General features: G+C 41.2%; 1 protein-coding gene across 2 annotated transcripts; it reads right to left on the bottom strand.

The window, feature by feature from the left end:
• Positions 1 to 754: 754 nt before the first annotated feature.
• AKIRIN2 (akirin 2) lies at positions 755 to 20,699 on the bottom strand. Of its 2 annotated transcripts, none has more exons than XM_036380019.2 (5): positions 20,047 to 20,699; positions 9,353 to 9,496; positions 8,500 to 8,634; positions 4,752 to 4,823; positions 755 to 4,446 (listed from the first exon to the last, which is right to left on the bottom strand). In XM_036380019.2, exons 1-5 carry the CDS (start codon positions 20,249 to 20,251, stop codon positions 4,436 to 4,438), a joined length of 567 nt encoding a protein of 188 aa, XP_036235912.1. In that variant the 5' UTR covers positions 20,252 to 20,699; the 3' UTR covers positions 755 to 4,435. The 2 variants fall into 2 exon arrangements, with proteins under 2 accessions (XP_036235912.1, XP_036235911.1); XM_036380018.2 differs by having other exon boundaries at positions 8,500 to 8,649; positions 20,047 to 20,696.
• Positions 20,700 to 22,364: the final 1,665 nt, after the last annotated feature.

Here is a 22,364-nt window from a genome sequence, read left to right as displayed (position 1 = left end):
GCAGTGCACCTGCCATGCTTTGATACACCCTCCGTAATCACTTCCATAAACCAGATCTGTACTGGGAAGGGGAAGTCCTGGTACAGAACCAGTGACTCAGCCAGCTGTTTCCCAGCAATGTATATAAGGTTTGTTTTAAATACACAACTCAGGTGTATTGGTTTGTTTTAAATACACAACTCCTGCCCTCTCTGAGTATTTTCCAGCAGCAGGAATTGCAGTCACAGCAACAGGTCCTCTGCGTGTAAGTGGGGGTCTGGTTCTGAATGCTGCCAGCCAGTTCAGAAGGGGGAGGAGGAGGACAGAGAGGAGCTTATCAGTCTCTACTGTTAGAACATACAGCTTGGCAAACAATGACAAAAAACTCAAGAGCATGAACTTTTAGGATCGCAGTGGAGCACTTGCAAAAGTTTCAAGACACAGGTAAAATATTCCCATTCTTCCCTCGTGAGCAGGCTCAGGGACCCGGTTCGGTAGCACATACAGCTTTGCAGCAGCAGAGAGGAAAGCGAGGCATTTCAGCAGAGGGGAAGGCTCAACACCCCCATCCTGAACCTCACCCCATTTATCTCACAAACACACTTGACAAATGAAAGGGAGCAGCACCAAATGTCTCTGTGATGTGCAAGAGGACAAGAAGCCAAGTGCTTTGCTGTGTGGCTGTCTCCTGCCACCCCACTCTGCTAACCTCACCCCAGGTAACTTTCACACCCCCAGAGGGTAAAACATTCAGAAATAAAGAGAAACCAGCCTCAACAGTGTGTGGCCTTTAATCCCCAAATGTGCAGGCAACATGACATTAAAACAGTAAAATTAATAGTTAATGGCTGTTTCTTCCCTTAAACTAATAACAGATTTGTACGGTTAAAGTCACATTTGCTGTGCTACATACGGTTTCTCAGATCAAATCTGTACTTGGCGCTTCATTTTCTTCAGCAAGGAGGGTAAGAAGGTTGAACAGTTAAAAACACAAACTAAACTGGTCATTATTTAGTTCACCTTTCTTTCTTCAGAAGCTGGACTTTGCAATCAGTCCTACTTCCCTGGAAAGAGCTTAACATCACTGACTCTGGAACCAACATCAGTAACAGCTGAGACACCCTCATATACCTTAGCTGAAACAAATTCCAACTGGAAAATTAAAAATTAGTTTCTACAACTGTCTGCATAGTAATTACATGTTTTGCAGACATTCAAAAAAATCTTGACTGTCTGCAATGTTCACTTAAAGAAAACAGGACAAAAACACCCCATAGTGCTAATGTCTGTAGTAGTTCTGAAAGTCTAGTGTAAAGCCTCACCTCTGAACTAACTGTATCATATTCTTAGGTAGCCACATCTTTCAACAGAACTACTGCCAAAAATCAGACCTGAATGCAAGTTAACACTCATGAAAATAATTTTCCAACCCTTTTTCTCTACTGTTACAGATGCTGTTCTTTGACACTTCTTTACACTACTGCACTACTGGTTTCAAACACAAACTTTGTAGTTTTTCTTTATCCTGAAGCCTACAACAGCAATAAACTATAAGAACAGTCCAGGTGCCTGTAAAAGTCATTTCATCACTGAGAATGACTTACAATACAAAAGTCACAAGCACTGGTTAACAAGAGCATAAACTTTTAATGCTTTACCAGCCTCCATTTTTTCTCCCCACTGTGGAGTCAGAAAGCTTAAATCCTTCCCAATTCCCAACTCGGGAACAAAGAGCTTTCACAAAACAGAGTTTTTTAAGCAGAATCTGTGACTGGTCATGCTGTTCAAGTGCACACAGGCAAATCTCAAACATCAGCACATAAAGATTGCTTGTATCTCCTTCCTTTGCAACCTTGAAAATTGCTGAATCATCTTAGGGTCTCACATCTAGACACAAAAATCAACACACAGGACGTACATGCTGCTTTTCAAGTACACAGTAACTGAGATCTGCTTGGAAAGAAATACATCACTACCTTAAAAACAGGTTAACCAAGATCTTTGGTTTCACTCTGTTAAGTTCCAATTAACTGTTCTCAGCCTGCTTGGCTTTTGGGTAAGACTGCAGTTACATACAAGTAACAGAAATATTCTACATGTGGCCACCACAAAGTGTAGTGCCAAGAACTGCGTGGTCACTGAACTGTACCCATTTCTCCGTAACTCGAGAGCCTTTGAAAAGGTTCTGCAAAGCAGGTTGGTTTTCAAGCACCAGCTGGCTCCTCACAGTACCCCAATTTCCCTAGTTCTTTCAAAGCCATCAAGCTGCCAGCCATTTTCCTACTGGAAGAGTATGACTCTTGTTAGAACAAGTCTTTCATGTGCGATTCATCACACTAGATACTGGCACTGAGATTAGGAAAAGGAGCCAGTTTAAAGTCCAAGATAGAACAAGCAGCAGGTTAAAAAATGAAACATTTCAAAGAATGCAACCTCATTTCCAAAACAGGCACAAATTAAGTATACCAAAGCTGTGATAACCAGCACCCACAGTGCCATGCTTTTCATCTGCCACAAGACTGCTTATTAGGCACCAATTTGGAGCAGTACAGGAGTGGCTGGGTGCTAGCATGACATCACTTCTTATCTGTAAATCTTAATATCCCAAGAAAAAAGATAAGAACACAAAAAATACATGAGATGCATGAGGATGCCAGAATTTGCATGGTGCTCCACCTAGCAGCAGTGATTTTCCTAGCTTGGGCAACTTAATAAAAGGAGGTCAAAAAGTGAGGAGCAGGAAGGAGAGGGACTGAGGACTTCAAGGCAGACAACAGAAATTACAGCCCTTGACAGTTTTATCTTCAGTGACAAAAGACCTGAGAGGGGAGTCTAGCAGAGATTTCTCATTTCTGGGATTCTGAAAATAGAGTAGAGATAATCCAAATATTTAGGCAAGACAGGTTTCAGGGAAGTGAGCAGAAAATACTTGATACTGTGGCAATGTTCCAATTCTGAACCTTCAATCTCACTCCTAAGTGGAAGAGTTCACCGAGAAGTAGAGCTCATCACAAGGTTTCTCTGATACCGTAAGTACGCATGAGCCAACTGCCAAGTTCATCTACCAGCTTCAACTCAAATTCCTCTGTTAATCTGAGATGGGACACAGATCTATCACAGAGCAGACTTCCCTTTAACTAGAAGCTGACAGTAAATTAGAGAAGACAGCAGTTTATAATTAAATTATTATTTTGGAACTGCTTTCTTGTCCCCAGAGCAGGTAACTGAAGGCCTTTGGTAGCAATACTCCCACCCCACAACACACAGATCTAGACTTGCCATGTAGGAAATTTGCAGTGATTCAGATACCCAGCACTGGCCAGACAGCAGCACCAACACAGCAGTCTGTCAACAGCTGAATGCATCCAACAAGGCTCTCAACCCTTAACAGGCATTACACACCCTCAGCTCTTGCAATAGCTACACTGTTCCAGTTTGCAGTACATGCACCTGCTCTGTCTCATGAACAGATTTCCTTTAATGTGTCACTGAAATCTGAAGGAAGGCAAGTGCAGCTGCTGTTTGAGTCAGCTGCAGCAAGTTACATCACCAGTTTTCTGTCCCTTCTGTACCAAACAAGCTTCCTCAACACGAAACACTACAGCTGATGTAAGAAAGATTTCTGTCTCTGAAGAATGACCTGAGATTTTAATCCACCTCCTTCTCCTGATCTAAAACTGACCCACCCACTATTGCTAGTAAATAAAATTTTCATTTAAACACTCAGATTTAAGTTTATTCATACACAGCAAAAGTTCCACCTGCATATTAAAAACAAACAGATTAGAAGTAAATGTTTTATTCTTCCAACTAAATTCCAGTACTACAAGGGCAGTAAAACAATGATACACTGAAAAATTGCAGCAATAAACATTTGTTAAAGACTGATAGAATAAATAAAAACTACAAAAATGAGAAATCATATAAACCCATTCTTAACCCCCAAAAAAGTCATGGAATACAGAAATGCCCTCCTTCACTATTTCACAGGCAGTACTGTGGGCTATTTGCTTAAAATTGTCCTGGGATTACATTCTAACTTAACTGTGATTACAGCTCTGTTGTAGTGCACAGTTATGAAAACCACACTAACTTCAGTCAGAAGTGTCATTCTACATTTTTATTTACACAACCAGTGAAGGGCAACTTCTAGAACACCAGCTTTAATCCTTTACTTTTTCAAACTTATTAACATAAGAAGCCAAATCGTAATGATACAGCAAATGAGGCCACTGGTATTATTACAGGTAGCAAAGGTCCACATCCAGGTGGTACTGACATCAGGGAGCACTCCAAAACCAGTTGCTGCATAAGAGTGGTTGCCACTGACAAAAGCTTGAAATAACCTGTGTTCACAGGGGGGAAAAAATATGGCATTGCTGCAAGTCTTTACTGGGACAGCTTGCAACAATAAAACAGGGTGTATAGGGCAGCCCACATATGCAGAAAGTGTGATTCATGAAACATCTGGAAAGGGAAAGAAAAAAAAAAGAAGAGTTAATGACAGCACTAACAAGTATCAGCTCTGTGCAAATCTTCTATGGTAGTATCAAAACTAAACTCCAGCATGCTATGGGAAACCAGGTCAAGATGTTTTAAACACAAGCTGCATTTTCTCTCGCACCTCCCTTTCAATCTCAATATTCCATATTCTCAGTTTTGAATATTTTACCTTGGGGCCTAGCAGTTTAACAGCAAACAATGGCCATTTAAATTATTGAACACTTGGTAATTCAATGCTGCTACAGAGACCAGAAGAAAGAGATACTCACAACTGGCAGGCTGTTCTCCATATCGTCGCATGATCTGATCATGCGTGAACTTCACAAATGCGTCATATTGTTCTGCAAGGATGAAACATTACAAGTATGAGTATTAAATTTAAATCCAGCAGAAGAATACTCAGGGCTAATTTTTATACACAGAAATCATACAAGTTAAACACACCCCCAAACCAGCAGTAGTTTTAAATAACTTAATACAGTTCATAGCTGCCTTTTCTTTTTTTATCCTCCAGAACAATTAAGCTAATGTCCCCTTAATTAAAAGGCTCTCCCATACAAACTTCTGTAAAATGAGAAAGATGGCAGTAAACTCAAAGAGAATTATGCTGCATGTAACAAAGATCTCAATATACCTCACACTTGCTAAGTATCACACACTGTATTTTGAAGAAATGAAGAGTGCCCATTTTACAGATCCATAATGGGGGCAGAGTAGAAAACACGGCATAAAGGTCAGTACTAGGGTTGGAAACATAATTTGTCTGCTTCTACCACTACCAGACGTAAGAAAATTAATTTAATGAAATGGAAACACAAAAGTACAGGAAAGGGATTTGCTAGAGAGTTAGAAACTGTATTTGCTGACTGCCAGAAAATCAAAAGCAAACAAGAAACTAAAAGGATGAAATGCTAAGTGACTAACTTTAGAGTAATTCTAATCACAGAAGCAGCTGCTGTGGGAGACATATAGTTGACTGTGGATTGCATGAAAACAGTTACTGTGTCATCTGAAATGAAATTTTTATATGAAACATACTTGGCTTTGAACTAAGCACTGTTTGAACTGTTATCTCCCAGAAAGGTTATTCTTTATATACACACATCCATACAAATACATTTGCAATATTTTATTCCATTTTTAATACTGCACTCATCAGCAGGATATCACCTTTCAGAATTAGGAAATTGAACAAGGAGAGTAATATCTACCAGATGCCGCTCCTTTCCATTCCCCTTCCTCCCTTGTGGAAAAATACATGTGCAGCAATGTGGGGTGTTCTGAGAAAAGGGCAAGGTCAAAGAAGGCAATCTTCAACCAAAAATGCAGTTAGATTTGTAGTGGTTCCTAGTCCCACAGGTTTGCCCCAATAAAGTCCCCATCCTCTTGCAGGGATGAGCTTCACCTTTGAAGTAAACAGGGTGTCAGTAAATCAGCAAGCAGTGCAGCAGCAGCCCCAAGCACGGAGCGGACCCAAAGGTGGAAGGACATTCATCCCTGACCAAGGGGGCCTGCAGTCACGGTGGCCAGCTCAGCTCCCTCTGCCCACAGGCAGGACCTGCTTCACTGCACTTCTGACCAGCAGCTGTTCAGCAGCCATGTGAGCTCAGCCAAACAACAAAATAACACAAAGAGCAGACTGAAGGATCCAGTGCACTGAAACCCTTTCAAAAATTAACACTAACTAGATTTTTTCCCAGAAGTATGTATTAAGGGCCAAAATCAAACTTGCAAATTAAGGTGGAAGTCAGCATACACAGCTGCTTTGTAACATCATCTTAGTTAGAACTACAGCTTTGCAATTTTTTTAAAATCCAATTACTAAAAAAGCCCCGTTCTTGTGACATTCAGATTCAGAAGTTAAGCAATCCAAAGGTAGGAGCAGCCTACAGTTAACTACTTGAAAATTTAAGTGAACACTGCACAAATACTTACATCACTGTATCATATACATCCTAACTATTTTAAGTCAGGTGGCTAAATGACACAAATACAATTACACTACTATAAAAGGCTGTTCTTCAGAAATTCTTTAAAACCTTTCAAGCTAGTGTTTGAAGTGCTAAGGCTCTTGCAAAACCAAGTTTGCGCTAACACAGCAGCTTCAGGTAACAGAGGCAGGAAGAGAAATCAGGGCATTACAATGATCTGAGTTTTCCATTTATCAAACATTTATTCTGCATGAAAAGCAACTCTGCTTGCAAGGAACATGGAAGAAGAAAAGAATAGGCAATATCTGGCTAACTACCTACATGACAACTCTGATTCAGAAAATACCCAAGATGCAAACACTCAGTTAAGTAACTTGAAAGAAGCTATTCAACTGAGATTTATTATGGAATTTCCAGTTACATTTCCTTTGACTTCACTTTTGTAACAAGGAGTATCACCTTACTGCATGAAGTTTAGAAAAGGATATAACCATTCTGTCAGCAGACAACCATAACTGACCTTCCATGTAGGGAATGTCTAAATTCTTTTGCCAGTCTTTAAATTCTCATATAATGCTGAAAATGTATTACTGGCTTAATACATGTGATGCAGTAACATGATCTTCCTAATTGCTCTTTTGGTGAGCACTATGGTAAGAACAAGCAAACCTAAATCGTCTCACTAAACCACAACTCCCAGATAGAATTCATCTCCTCCCTTTCCCAAAAACAAACCCAACAATGCTCCTTTTGGGACTGAGAGACAGAGCATATGTAACAAACTTGACAGAAGGGCTTCCTGTTTGTAAAGAATTTCAAGCTTGTACTCCAAAAGTGTCTGGAAGACATGTAAATCTATCTGGTCTTCAAATGGTTATGAATCCTGCTAAATGAAATGAATTTAAGAAAATCCAGGAAATTACTCCTAATAAATTAGGAGAAAAAGTTCTATAGAGTCCGAATTCATCTGAATTCGGACTGAAGCAGGTTAAAAAGAACACCACTGGAATGGAACACCAGGCTCAAAGCAGAAGTATTCACAGCTTTAGTTATAGTTTTAAATAGACGTAGATTTAAGAGGGACATAGAACTATAGCAATTTCTTATACAGAAATAGCAGATCAGCAGGTGCAGAACATGAACAGGATCTTAGGTGCAGAGACAATACTATCACAAGCAACCCACAAGCCTGGTGACTTTCTGCATGTGCATGCCTGTAAAAGGTTTTATTCCCACTTGAAGAGACCTGCCAACTTTAATTCTGATGTGTTTTCAGGTGGGAAGCACAACAGCTGTAGGTATTCAAGAGCACATCTGCAGAACTGTGTGCTCAGATTTTCATTATCATCACACTAAATATTAAATTAGACTCCACATCATACTGTGAAAGCACCTACCTCTGAAGGCACAAGAATTTAGGTGCTCAACTGCTAGCAAGAGGCTTATAAGTAAAGGACCTCAAAAACTGAAGAAAGGTCATATTTACAATGCTGACATTAGCATGATCTTGATGGAAAGATAAGCTGGCATCAGGTGCCAAGAATTTCAGCTGAATTCTAAAAGAATTCAACATGGAGCATCAGCAAAACAGTCGAACTGACTCTCAAGCAGATACCAAACACTGCTGGCAGCAGTGTAATGCTAAGTACTGGGAAGAGAAAGGGAAATCTTAGGTACTGTCATCTTGCCAAATTCCAGAAAAAGGAAGTCAGTTCCCAAGCAGGAAAAAAACAAAACAAAACAGTCCTTCAAAAAGAGCTCTCTACAGGCAGTCTTTCTGAAGAAGAAGGGAAAAAAAAAAAAGGGAAATTGTCAATTCAGACACAGTAGCAAGAGAAAGTTCTAACTGAAATAAAACAACTGTCTTCACTGAGTAGTAATAAATAGGAGTCATACTTTCTATCCAAAGCCGCACAGAAGGAAAAAACCTATCAAAGGGAGTAAACATCATTTTTTCTGTCATGTATGCAACCCCATTCCTTCATCAGAATAGGTCAGAAAAAACCATACACTCTATAACAAAAGTAAGAGAAGTTTTAAGCTTTCAAAATCACTCTGACTTATATTATTCTGAACTGTAAGATACCTGCAAGTTTTGTGGTCAAAATTTCTTCATACTCTTCACGGATTTTCTCTTCACGTTCTTTCAGCAAACGTTCACAGATCATTCCAACTTGTCTGAGAGTAAACAAGGGCTGTTCTTTTTTCAATGGTGATGATGCTGCAGATGAAGTACCTAAGAGTAAATATTTGGGCATACCAATTTACAATTACAAGTAGATCAAAACTATTTTTTTATAATCAGTTTTTTTCACACCTTTTACATTAAAGGAACTTTACAAAACATTTGAAGATTTGCTCTGCTAGTTGATCCTCACAATTACTACTGAAGCAGGACTGGATGCTCAAAAAGGAAAACATCTGTAATGGACAACACTCACAACCATCAAAACCCCAGGACCATCATGCAAACACCGTGAAGACCATTTACATGGCAGTTGCCACATACAAATTTAAGCTTCTATTATATATAAATATTATAGTACAGTATATTGGTGCCAAGACAGCTGCTCTGCAAAAGCCTATGACAGTACCAGTGACAGCAGGCAGGATGGTCTCCTGAAAACAATGCCAGGTTTTTGTCTGACCAATTTTTAAAATGCAAAGCTAACATCTTCCAGACCAATAGCGCTACTGCCAAAAAAAGCAGCAGTAACTAGTGGGAATGTGTCATAACACAACAGGTAACAGGGAGAATTATTTACTCAAATGGAATCTGACACAATAACAGAATACAGCAGAATTACACACAATTTATGGCCAAAAAACAACAGTAACTGGTGACAAGGTGCCATAAACCACCAAGTAACTCGAAAAAGTTGTTTACACAAGCAGAGTCTAAGAAAACATAGGAAAATTACACAGAATTATCTGAGTACCTGGCAAAGCTGGTCCAGTGAGGAGAAATGCATGTGGCTGTGCATCAGTAGAACAACAAGGATCTGTCTGCTGGAAGCTATTTTCTAAATGTCTTCTCTTCTGCATGCGTTTGTACTCCTGTTTTATGTTGTACAGAATTTGTTCTAAAAAGAGGGAAAAAACAACAAAAACCCCTGAAATTATTATCTTTACATTTCACCATTTTGCTTGATTTCTACTCAAGCATCAAATGCTGTAGATAAATAGCAGATGACAAAGGATAGGCAGACTCTTAAAACATGGCCTGCAAAAACAATGTCTTACCTAAGACATAAAACATTAAACTAATTAAAAGAAAGGTAACCCAGGCTATTTTCACCAGGAGAACACCAGCAAAAATGTTCTTATTTGAGGTCAAGTATTAGCACCAGAGTACTGCTAATAAAAAAACCCAGCATCCTAAAATTTAGGAATGATACAATGTGCATGGATAAAAATTTCACGATAAAACTTATACTTGTATTAATTATCTTCGCTTCATATACTTTATCTTTAATTTAATCTTTGATTCCCACACAGCATTTATCACTCACAGAATTAAGAGTAACAAGACACTCAAGAATAAAACAGCCACATGACATGCCATTCCTCTCTGCAGGCTGTACTACAGGCAGCACAGTGAAGAGGAAAACACAATTTAGACAACATGCATTAACCACCTACTGCTTAAAATATCAGAGTTGGAAACTGACAGGAAAAATATACAAAATTTATATTTATATATATATATATATAATTATACAACATTTTTGATGCTCTCAAATTTATCCAAATAAAATACAGTGGATGGATCAACAGTCTCTTTCAAAGGAGTATGACAATATGTACTGCAGCTTTTGATTGCAATGAATGAAGTACAGCAAGGTTTTAATAATCTCATCTCCACTGTAGAATCATAAGGGAAAAACTAATCCTTGCAACAGAACCACCAATCCTGTGTGCCTTCTCTCTGAAATTCCACATACCAAATGGCTTTCAGGTGCATCAGTGGCCTAACTGCATATCATCAATGTAAAATATTCAAGAAAAAAAAAGAAATTTTCTATTTTTTATATTCTTCCTATAAAGAAATTTCCACAGATTCTCATCCTTTATGAGAACTCTTACTTTTAAATGCTCAAATGCTTCAAGAAAAAATTACCTGCACAGCTGGCTCCCAATGACACTTCTAGACTTTTTAGCAAGGACAACTTTCCAAAAGTCAGGTACATATCAATTCATAGGATCACGTCAGAGTTACAAAGAACTCCACTCAGACCCTTCCTATTTCTGTCACATTTTGCCAATACAATGGCATGAAAACTTAAATCAAATTTCATGTTTGTAATCCATGTGCTGCTGAGGTTCCATATCTGAACATTTCTAGTAAGGAACCATGTGATGCAGGTACCTTCAGCTACCACCTTCTTCAGTCAGTGACTGAAGCCTCTGCTACACCAAGTGGAAGCAAACACAATTCTCAGTTCAGATGTTTAAATACAGTCATGGTTCAATTCCATGAGTCAGTCTAGAGACTTCCAATTTACAAAAAGAGAGAAAACTGTTTTGAGTCAACAGGAATGTGTGTCAGCAAAGGGGCTTCTTGGATTTTGTCCATTGATTAAGGACTTCATACCTTTTCAATCCCAAGCCTGCAGCTGTAAAATTTTCAACTCTCTAATGGGAGGTCAGTAATATGGTTCAAAGAAGCAGCAAATGCAGAAGAGAGTACTAAAACAGTAATAAAAAAGCACAGCAGGTAAATTAAGAGAAGAAACCACAAGAAAGTGATGCAGGGGGATGGAGGATTCATACTTTCTGTAGGACAAGATACAAACACTCCTGTACAGTACCAAAGTAAATAAAAAATCTTAAACCAAGATGCAGCCAGGCTTCTAAAATTAAACAGAATCCCATGCAGAGCTGATCATGTGCATACACACATCACTCAGAGAGTGGCCTAACAATATTTATACCAAATGGTATTATGGTGGCAGAACAATACTTCTCAAAATCAAGTGCTGTTCTGGCTCCAGTGATACTGCATAATTCTGAATGGGAACCAAATTAGCTCACATGATCATCTGTCCTAAAGCATGTTTACACTGTGAGAAACATGACTGCACATATTCACACTGCATTTCTATTAACTGAAGAACATAATAGACCATGACCATCCTTCACTATGACTACTTTGTCCTGGCCATACTTTCTGAACTCCATGTGAACTGCAAAAAAATCAGCCAAATTTCAGGTGTAAAAACTAGAATAAAACTATTTTCTATACTTCTCCTTTCATATTTTTGCAGAAACATTCTCAAAGCACATTAACCACCAAAATCATTAAGGACAAAAAAAGTAAACAGATTCTGGTCAACTGATGAAACTGCAAGAGTTAAATCAATAATCATATGCTATGTCTCCTTCAGTCCTAACAAAACCTAGAATTTAAACAAGGAATAATTTAGAGAAAATGTTAAAATACCAGCCAGGATAGAAGGAGCAAAAGCAAGGGGGGAAACAGGAAGAGGAGGCAGAGAAATCAGGTGTGGACTTTGGGAAAACAGTAACAACTAGGATAGAAAATCAAGATTTGTGCACCAAAGATACATTATTCTGAATTATACTGAATTGTGGACAAGAAGTCTCAAAGACATTACAGCAATTTCATCTACTTCTAATTTGGCAACGCTTTTTAAATTGCCACCTTCAAATCTTGCTGTGAAAATCAAAAACCTCAAGAAACACTGACATATCCAGGAGATCCCCATCCTGACAAAATCACTTTAACAGCTGGCATTACTATGACTTCAGCTGAAGGTATAGAACTAAGCAAAGTTTAAGAGAAAGGACTATTTAAACATGACACTGACTACAGTGCAAGGAGGAGAAAAAAAAGCCTGAAATGTTAAGCACTGACTGAACACCTGCTAAGCATGCCCATAACCTGGTTTGGGGTAAATGGGATTCCTCCATTCAGACTAACTTAGAAGATTTAAGGCACAGCTGCTCAGCACAGAGAATGGACTGCAAGGCATATTCAGTACCTTGCTGATAGCAGGCAAGGAGACTGACTCATCTCACACTTCCCGATTTCCACCACTCATAAAAGGGAGAATAAGTCAAGAAATGCAAGTTTAACACAGCACCAAACTGATATCTCACATGAACGATGAGACCAGGAATGCTTTAAATAAAGCAGGCACATTTTTATATCAGCAAAGACTAAGTAGACTTTCTTATTCACCTACAGTAGCATAAAATCTTAGACTTAAAACTATTTCACTGTGAAGTGAAATGTAAGCCTGCAAATATTTATACCTCATTTTAAATGAAAATCTGAATGCCAAATTAAAATAATCTAATACAGTAAAAAAAACTGCTTAAATGCACCAAGTTACTTCTCCCATTTACTGTTCTGTAATGCCACACAAATATATTAACAACATTTTATAGCATCTCAGCACTTGCAGGAAGCCATGAAATATTAAGGTAGTGCAAACCAGACAACTTTTGAACACCACCTATACAGCAGACATCCAACTGTAAAGAATTTTAAAACTGACCCAGTTAAAGCTTAGAATCAGTAGATCCAACCTACTTTTGCCTCCAGAAAACCTTCCTGCTTTTTTAAGTTCAGTTTTTCAACTTCTCCAGCTTCCAATTAGTTCTGACTGTTCTCTCTGCAGTGCACAACTGACTTAAAATGTGCACTGAACTGGTGCCAAATAGCACAGTTTTTTTATGTGCCTCAGTGTGGAGGCCCAAACTGTCCTTTAAAACAATGACATGCATTTTAATTAACGTATTATTTTTTATATAAAAATTTAGAATCTGAAAGTACACTCATTAAAGAAAATCTACTATCACCTTCTCTAAGACTATAAAATTTAAGTGAGAACTTGCATCACGTATATCACAACTTATTAGATATTTTAAAAAAAGCTTTCATCCACCTTGAACACACAGTGAAGTTCAAATCAGATATTGTACATTCAAAAACATCGTACATTTGTACAATGATTTGATCTGAGATTACAAAAGGAATATATTTAATATGATGAAACACACATCATTGTGGCCTATCCTCAGTTTCTTCATAATCTCAGTCTGCCCCCTGTGCTCAGTGGTTTTTACTGGTTAGAGATGCCTCTGAAAGCACAGAGCTATTTAACAGGAAACACCAGGCAGAGGTGCTCAAAGTGAAAATTAGACTTGCGAATATGCTGTAGCAGCAAGAAAAAGCCACACTGCTAACACACCAGAATGAATTAGTACTTCATAAATAGCATTTCAAATTCAACAAGACGATGAATCTCTACCAGTTACACAATAATCTGTTTTATGCCCCCCTTCCCTTCAGGTTCAAGGCTAAGACCAAGAATTACAAATGAAAACTGCTATCGTCTCACCATGACCACCGAAGGCATCAGGGATTCAGTCAAATATACCTGAATATAATGAAATACATGGATACTCTTTTTTTTTTTTTTCCAGAGCTGTGTACTGAGAGCATAAAGTTGAGTACACAGGTACTTTAAATTCTGCATTAAGATCTTTCAGAACTTGAGATGCCATTTGGAGAACAAAGATTTCCAAATGAAGAGAGGATGAAATATGAACAGGGCAAATTAGACTACAAGTTTGACATCTGAAATATAATTGTCACACTAATGGATTGCAACGCCAAATATTCATTTCCAAGGAGTGATGCAGTCTTCCTACATTCTTTAATTCATGATAAGAAGTCAAGTTAATATTTTTCAAAATTCTACCATTTAATTACTTCACCCTGACCTGTAATTACCTAGAAATTACGTACAAAGGAAATGGCAGTTTGACTTAGAAAGTTTAAAAGGCAAACAATTATTTTCTTCATTTTAATAAATGCTTATCAATTATGAAGGTGCTGGTTGTTTCGCCTGAAGGACTTTCTTCTTTGGGCTTGATTTTAAACTATCAATCTCACATCACAGTTCCTGACTTCTCTCATTTAACTAAAGGAAAATTCAGCAAAACACACAGGAAGGTGACTCAATGCGCTGCAATCAGAGTAGCAGTCTTCCAGGCCTGAAATGGAACCTTTAGCTCAGGTTTCAGTTGGCAATGTCACCATTCAACATATGCATTCAAACTTGAACCATGCCTGAGATTTCTTCTAAGTAATCAATCAAATGCTATCCTGATGTCAGTGGCATACATCTTTAGGGATTTCAGCTTCTGTTAAAGCGAAACTGCTCCACTATCCTAGTTCAAATTAACATATAACATTTCCATTAGGCCTTCAACCTTATTCAACACCTAGCTGATGTTACCACATTCCTACTTTTGGTCACACCACCACACTACTGACATCCAATGTTAATTTTAAGATGCCAGATTCACCTAAAGGCAGCACTGCAGCAGAGCAATGGATAAAGATACTCCTCAGGGTTTTTTTCTACTTAACCAGGGAACCCTGGCAGAGACAGAAATTAAAACAACCCAAATATTCTTCTTACTCTCTTGCTTTAGTCTCAGATGTCAACCACTCCACTCATGCTTCTCAGTTAGGCATGTTAAGAGCTTTGTAACAGGATGTATACTTTTGGAAACCATGCTCCCCCTCACAGGAACATGCTCCAAGCCAGAGAGAAAACACTGATAACAGGTACATGCTGACACCTCACAGACACCGGCTACAGCTACAGAAGGGACAGAAGCAGCTTGCCACAGACTGGGGCACAGAGCAGGCCACCTCAGGAGATCCAGTTACTCCAGGCCGACAAAAATTCTGGTTCTCCCACAAGTTGGTTGCTCACATATGCATTAGCTCATTCTGCAAATGTATTATTTCAGGAAGTCCCAGTTCTCCTGATCAAGGGATTGAGGAATGAAAAATAAATCAAGCAATGCAAAATGTATTAGACACAGCAATTACATCTTTCCCTTCACATAAAAAATTGTCACACTGCATTTATCAGACTTGTCATTGAAACAAAAAAAAAAAAAAAAAAAGGCTTCAACATTTTATGACATCTACAACCAAGGCTATTTAACATTTATAGTCACCACAGGCATCTATACAGAAATTTCTCATATAAATTAAATTATGAAGTCCAGATGCAGCCATTACATGACTTTTTTAAGGGGTGGGAATGTTTTGGTTTTTAAAATCCTAATGATTTCTGCAATACTGGAGCGCAATGAGAAACCTGGCATTTCACCGAGACAATTTAGCAATAAATACACACGTGGATAAGTTAACAAAACAGAAATTAAGCAGAAAGAGATGCAGCACTACTAATATGTCACATTCCAAAGCCACTGGATCTGTTCATTTAAAAGCCAAACCTATGCTTGGCCATTGCCTGACCAAGTTTCAGACAGAAGCAGTTCAGTCTGCTCAAGAGGGCAACTCAAAGGTCGTAGGAGGACAGCCCACAGGGAAGACTAACAGTTCCTCCTATTCAAAAAGGTCAAAGACATTTTCTAGCATTAACTTTGAAAAACTGTGTCAATTACATCAATCTCTTTCCAGACTTTTCTGTGAAAGAAAAAGGACATTCTAAAGGCAAATTTATCTACCTTCCATTTGTAAAGAGTCCCTCACAGGAGGCCTGTTCCCAACAGCTCCACCCACTCTGGGTTTTACTCTGCAACATTAGTTAGTTGCTGGGGAAGTGCTGAAGCAGATGAATGTTTCAGATGGAGGAAAAATTGCATGTGTCCAAGTCGGTGGACTTTCAAATGATTTCATCCTTTTTGACTTCATAGAGGTCTTTCAAGTTAACCTCTGGTTTTGGATGAAGTGTGGAAAAAAAACTTGCTATCTCAGTCTGTTTTCTGCGTTTCTATGTACCAGGAATTAGGAGATTTAAATCCCCAAGATCAACATTATTTCTCCCTTGTCCCCCCAGTTTCTTTCAACTGTATTTCCCACTGTAGCTTCAATCTCAGAAATGTCCAGACATGCAGGTTTTCAACAACTAACCTGCCTATGAATTTAAAAAATTTAAGTGTAGTTTTTCTTTTTTCCTGCCCACTCCCAAACAATCTTTCATCAGGGTAAAACTGCAAACAATGGTTCCAAAACACCCAAAAGAGAACAGAGAAATAATACTGCCAATGTTTTCTCCTTTCACCCTTGAATTCATTTAACAGCTTTGAAACAGAAAAGCATCCTCTGGACTTCAGAGGAAACCCAACAAGTGTATCCATAACACATAGGCAGCATCCAGACCCAGGTGCAGTTAATCTGATTACACAAAATAGTCTTATTTATAGCTAGAACGTACATGAAACTAAAACTCATCTGTAGTACTCAAGCAGTATAAAAATATTTAAGAGCAGTCATTCTTTCAAAACTAAACCAGTTTTACACCAGGCAGGTATGTTCTGCACTGCTTATAGTGAATACAGTTTTAAAAACATCATTCTACATGCAAATAATATTATTCAAAAATTAGCAAACATACTCATGAGTATGGCTCAAGCCAGTAAGCACAATTCCACAGAAAGTACGGATTGTAAAGCCACAATTACAGTTTGGCTGCCAAATTCACCAAGAAACTGGAAGTGACCTAACAGCTGTTCAAATAACCACAAAATATTAAAACACTCTTGTGAGAGATAAATTTCATCTTGAATAAGCCTATCCTCTCTCCAACAGACATTGGTTATTTGTCTACGACCACTCTATACAGACAGCTGTTTTCTCATCTGACTCCCACACTGTATTCTCAGTTCCTCACACACCCCTCAATCAATCTGTAACATTCTACTTCCAGATAATTCATTTTTGAAATGAGGAACGACGTGGTAAGAAGTCCTGGTGCTGATATGGTCTCCACTGTGTGAAGTTAAAACACTACCAGGTCAGAGTATCAGATAGAAGAAAAATGTTTAAGCATGAACTTAAAGTCTAAGCATCAGGTCCTTTATATCCGGAACTCTGACTTCATATGAACATTCATTTTCATTACACAAAATTCAGACAGACTCTTGTTAAGTGCTGGAAATCTGGATTACAGTAACAGGCTGAGAAAAGCCCAAGCCTAGTCAACTAAATTCTGGCTATTGTTAATAAATTTCCCAACACAAAACCTAACACGGAATGGTGACTTGGTAACACTTTTTAAATCGGACTGGAATTCTTCTCACACATACAGCAAGATTTATCTGACCCTAATGCAGACATCTGCATCAGAAATGGTCATGTGAACTCATTTCAGAGTTAATGGAAAGCAATATATATTTCTGCAGCACACTAGGCCTCAACCTAAGTCAGAGCTCTAGAATAAACCATCTGATTTTTCCAAGTGACTACCAGGAAAAATGCTAACTATTAGTTCACAGGTACATTTACAAAATTAGATGAATCACAGACATCCTTTCAACAGGCCTCTTTAAAATTATGAGCTCTATTTTGCTTAGTGAGGGTTGAAATGAAATATATACAATGTGATAATACCACCAAATTCAACTGAAATTTAAAGCTAAGAAAGCTGATTAACAAATGCATTTATACCAGCACGGTATAAAGATTTTTTTTTCTGTAATGGAAACCACAGAGGGAGCTTTTAAGCAAAACCCATGTAAACGTGAACAACTTATAAATGCTTCACGTTTTGCTTAGGAGTATTCAAGTGCTGCAGGAGACATTTTGATTTACTGTCATTCACTCTCCATTATATTAAACACATTTTTTATACATAAAATACACCCTTGTCTGTATGCCAATCACCTTTTCACATGGATTACCACCTGCACCTCTGATTTTCTCAGGAGACAAAGAGGCCTGTATTTGCTCAATTTCAGTAACATTTCAGTTTTTAAGCCCTTCAGAATGGTTAGAGTGAAAGCTTAGGTATTACCTCAAAAACTGCTCTAGGTTGTCTCTTCTGAAATTTTTATTGATTTGTCTCCTTTCAGCAATACATATTTACTGGCCAGACAATATTTATATCAAATATTCATAACCTAAGCTCTCCAAACCCTAAAGAAATCAAAAGAAATCACTGCAAAGAAGCAATACTTATCCTCTAAAATAATTAAATTAGGTCTGATTTTAAATATCTATTTCAAAGTAGATGCAATGCCTCGCCGTACCAGGGAGTGCCATCCATCACAACTCTCATCCCAGACCGCTGACTCATTCAAGATCCTTTCCTAGAGGTTCAAAAAAATATCAAGCACTGATGCCAAGTTTTACTCTGTATGCCCTCTATATTTCCTCATAGCCATTTTTTATTATAGGAGTAAAAGCGCTAAAAAAAATGTACTGTAGGGTACCGTTTTCCGAACTAACAATATTGAAACATGGCACTGTCCTACGTGTAGATGGCAATTGGAACATTAAAACTTAGAGCTTGGTAACCTAGAGCCAACTTGTGTTATAAAAGGGAGTACCCAACACAACAGCGGAAGGAATTCTGCTGCAACAACTGCAGAGGGCTTTTTTTTTCCCCTGCACACAAAGGACACGGGTACATCCATACCTCGGTGCTACAGCCGCTCATGGCCGCGAGCTGCACCGTCCCTGAGTGCATTGCTGGAAGCTGCCCACTGGACTAAGCATGGCACGGGCCAATCAATCCTTCCTGCCCAACCAAGACTGGCTCCTTTCTTCTCTCCCTACTCGCTGCTAAAAAGAACTCGGTTGGTTTTTAATTGACAACCATTACACAAGCAGACCTCGAGCTGTTAGGGCCGCCGGCTGACTCATCTCTCGCACCTTTAAAAATGTAAAAGGGTTTCGTTCTTGCCCTGCGTCTCCCAGACGAGAGCAGGAGACCGCCCGATCCCATTTTATCTGCCCTAAAGGCAATTCTCACCCTTGCACACAACCGCTTTTAACGCTCGGGTTTCCTAGGGAACTTCTAAGGATAACACAGAATGGGTTACCCGGGACGATAGCCCGTATTAAGGAGCTGGGAAGTGGGATTACCCCTTTGTTTTATTCGCTTTTGCCTTTTCCCACTGGCGTTTTGCGGGTGATGGATGACAGGCCGGCCTCCCCGCCCTGCCCCCCTCGCCCTCCCCCGATGTCTGAGCAGCGGGAGGAGGTGCCGCCGCCTCGACCCACTGATAATGGCTGCGAGGAAGGGATCGATGGGGCCCCGCCGACTCCCGACCCCAGCCCCACCTCGGTCGCACCCCTGTCCCCTGCCGCCCCCAGCATTTCCGGAGCTCGGCTCGCCCCTGCGGCTCTCCTTGCCACATCCAAGCTCCCGTGGTACAAGGAGGAAAAAAAAAAAAAAAAAAACCAAAACCAGCCGGCCTCCTCCTTTCCTAGAGCTTCCCCCCAACAGCACCCCCATTCCCCACGCCACTTGGGTGCCTTTCTCCAGTCTCATCTCACCCTCCCCGCCTTCACCGACCCCTTTCCTATGGCCACCCGCCCGCATCGGCTCAACCCGCCCCCCCTTCTTCCTCCCCGTCCCTCCTCCTCCTCCCCCTCCTCTCCTGCTGCAAACGGCCATTTCTATTGTGTGTCTCTCGGTACCAAGCCGAGCAGGGATCGCCCCGGCCGCTGCCAGCCACACAGCCCGGCAGAAAATGGCTGGAGGGGGACGCCAGACCCACCCAACCCCCCCTTCTCAATCCTCCCCGCTTCCCGGCCGCCTTCCCGGCCCCCTCCCCGCTGAACTGCCCCGGGGGGGCTGCCGGGCGCAAGGAGTGCCGCGTCCCTCACCTGTGGTGAGCCGGGACGACACCTCTCCGAAGGGCGAGGGCTCCATGCGCAGGTATTTCTGCGGGGAGGAGGCAGCGGCGGCGAAGGAGGAGGAGGCGGCTGAGGCCGGGGCTGACAATGGCGCACATCGCCTTCGCTTCGGGGACGCCGGGCTCAGCAGCGGGTCGAAATCCAGAGTCCTTTTCAAAGTGGCGCCGCAAGCCATGGCGCGGAGCGGCCAAGGGGGCTCGGAGCGAGGGGCAGCGGTGGAGACAGCAGCAGCCGGCCCTGCCCAGAGGCGTCTTCCCCGCTGTCTGGAGTGGGCTGGGGGGGAGGGAAGGGAAAGGAGGGGGCGGCTGCGTCAGGGCCGCCTCCGCCGCCTCCCCGCCGGCCTCTCTCTAGGGACCGGCCCCGGCAGCGGCAGCAGCAACCCCGGTTCAGTCCAGCTGGATTTCTGCTCTCCTCGCCCGCTCCGCCCTACCCGGCCAGGACAAATTCCGCCCGCGGCCGGTGGCGGGACACGAGCAGTGCCGAGAGACGCGGTGCCGGTCCCAGGTGCGCGGTGCGGGGCGGCCGATGCGGGGCGATGGCGATGGCAGGGCCCGGGCGGCGGCGATGGCGGCGGTGATGGCGCTCCCGGCCGTAACCCCCGCACCAGCAATATGGCGTCAACAACAACGCCGCCGGTTCAAACGTCGGCCCCCCCCTCCCCCCCCCGCAGAGGCTCACGGGACTCGTGGTTTCCCCGCCCTGCCCCACGCCACTCAAAGGCAGGATGGCCACTGGGGAGCTGGGACTACAGCTTCCGGCGTGCACTGCGTTGGCAGGGTAGGCTTCCGGGGTCTGGTTTAAATCCCCCCTGGGAGGGTGCGGGCTGGGGTGTGGATGGGGGTGCGGCGGGCTCCCGCGAAGGGCCGGTCGGTCCCCTTGGGACGCGGGGACGCAAAAGGGGCGATGGGTCTGTTCTGCCTCCTGTTAGCGCAGGTGTCGAGCAGCTCGGGCGGCGGATGTACGTCCGCGTGGCGCTTGTCTGCATGTGAAATTGGGGGCAAAGTGCGCTTAGTGGCCTCCATGGTGAGGGCAGAGCAGGGAGCGTGCGGGAGTCCGAGGTGGCACCTAAGGACACGCACGGAAAGGCCTCACGATGTCGGGATCTGTGTCACGGCGTAACCGAGTGGTTTCCTTGCAGTTGCATAAAGCACATTCTTGCTTAAGGAGGGTGGTGAGGGAAGACGTTTAAAGAACTATAAAGCTGCTGCTGGGAAGAGCATAGCTCTTTCCTGTGCAGCTTCCTGATTGAAACAAACTGTGTTACAGGTCACCACAGTGGGAAAACTAACAGAGGTTTAGACCCCCCAAAATATATGTAACTTCTATGTTTTCTGTGTCTAATTTTGGTAATTTAACCATAAACACGAAGACATGTTGTCTTTGAAAGGCAAAATTATGAATATTCTGTCATAAAGTTTTAACACTTTGGTGTTTTTGATTGTGTTCTGAAGTGTGAGCTAGACTTTCTCTAATGGTATTAAAAAACCCCACAAACCTTACCATCCTTTGGAAGCAGGATTTGCTGTACGTGTTTGGTGTGTGGCATGTATTGTTAATTCTATCAAAGCAGCACCCAGGCAGTCAAAACACCAATCTGACTGTGCTGGCACTGTGGTTGTGCTGCTTCTGGGGTAGCTGAGGTTTCAGGTGGTGGGGTGACCTAGCAGAGCCTTCCTTCTCAACAAATGATTTGTTTTCTGACAGATAGTTTGTGACAGTGTTGGTGCAATTAGGTGAAGTTTACCTTATGCCTGTCTGAGTTGCCTTGGCCTAAAATTAATACTGCAAAATTGCAAAATGAAACCTCTGCTGTGAGCTGTTCCTCTGAAGAGGAAGTCCTTGGAGTGTTTCCTTGGAAATAAGGATGCTGACAAGCCTTTCTAAAACTAAGACAAGTTCTGCTTCTCTGCAGCAAGATTCAGGAAATGTACTGATGTTATTACAGTGTTACAATTGTCCTACTACTAGTGTACTGGTATAACTACTTCTGTGGACACTCTTCTTTGGAATAATGCTGGCTGGTTTTCCATCCATTTAATTCTTCATTTCCATTACATATCCCTAAGCATATAGCTTTCCCTGTGTTTGGGCACCAGTGTTAAATATTCTTACCAAGCACTCAACCCAGCAAGACTAAGGCAAAATTGCTCTGGCAGGCTTTGAATTAAGGGAACCCCAAGTGTTTCTCAGTGTGTGTATGATGTACCTGTTTAGTTTGGAGTGCCCTGTGGCCTGCTTCTGCCATCATTTGTATGCTGAGAAGTTTGGGTGTGGTAGTGGAAGAAAAA

Source organism: Molothrus ater, chromosome 3 (assembly GCF_012460135.2).
Source record: "Molothrus ater isolate BHLD 08-10-18 breed brown headed cowbird chromosome 3, BPBGC_Mater_1.1, whole genome shotgun sequence".
Classification (NCBI taxonomy): Eukaryota; Metazoa; Chordata; class Aves; order Passeriformes; family Icteridae; genus Molothrus; species Molothrus ater.
Note: the sequence above shows the minus strand (reverse complement) of the source record. Positions and strands in the feature narration are given on the sequence as shown.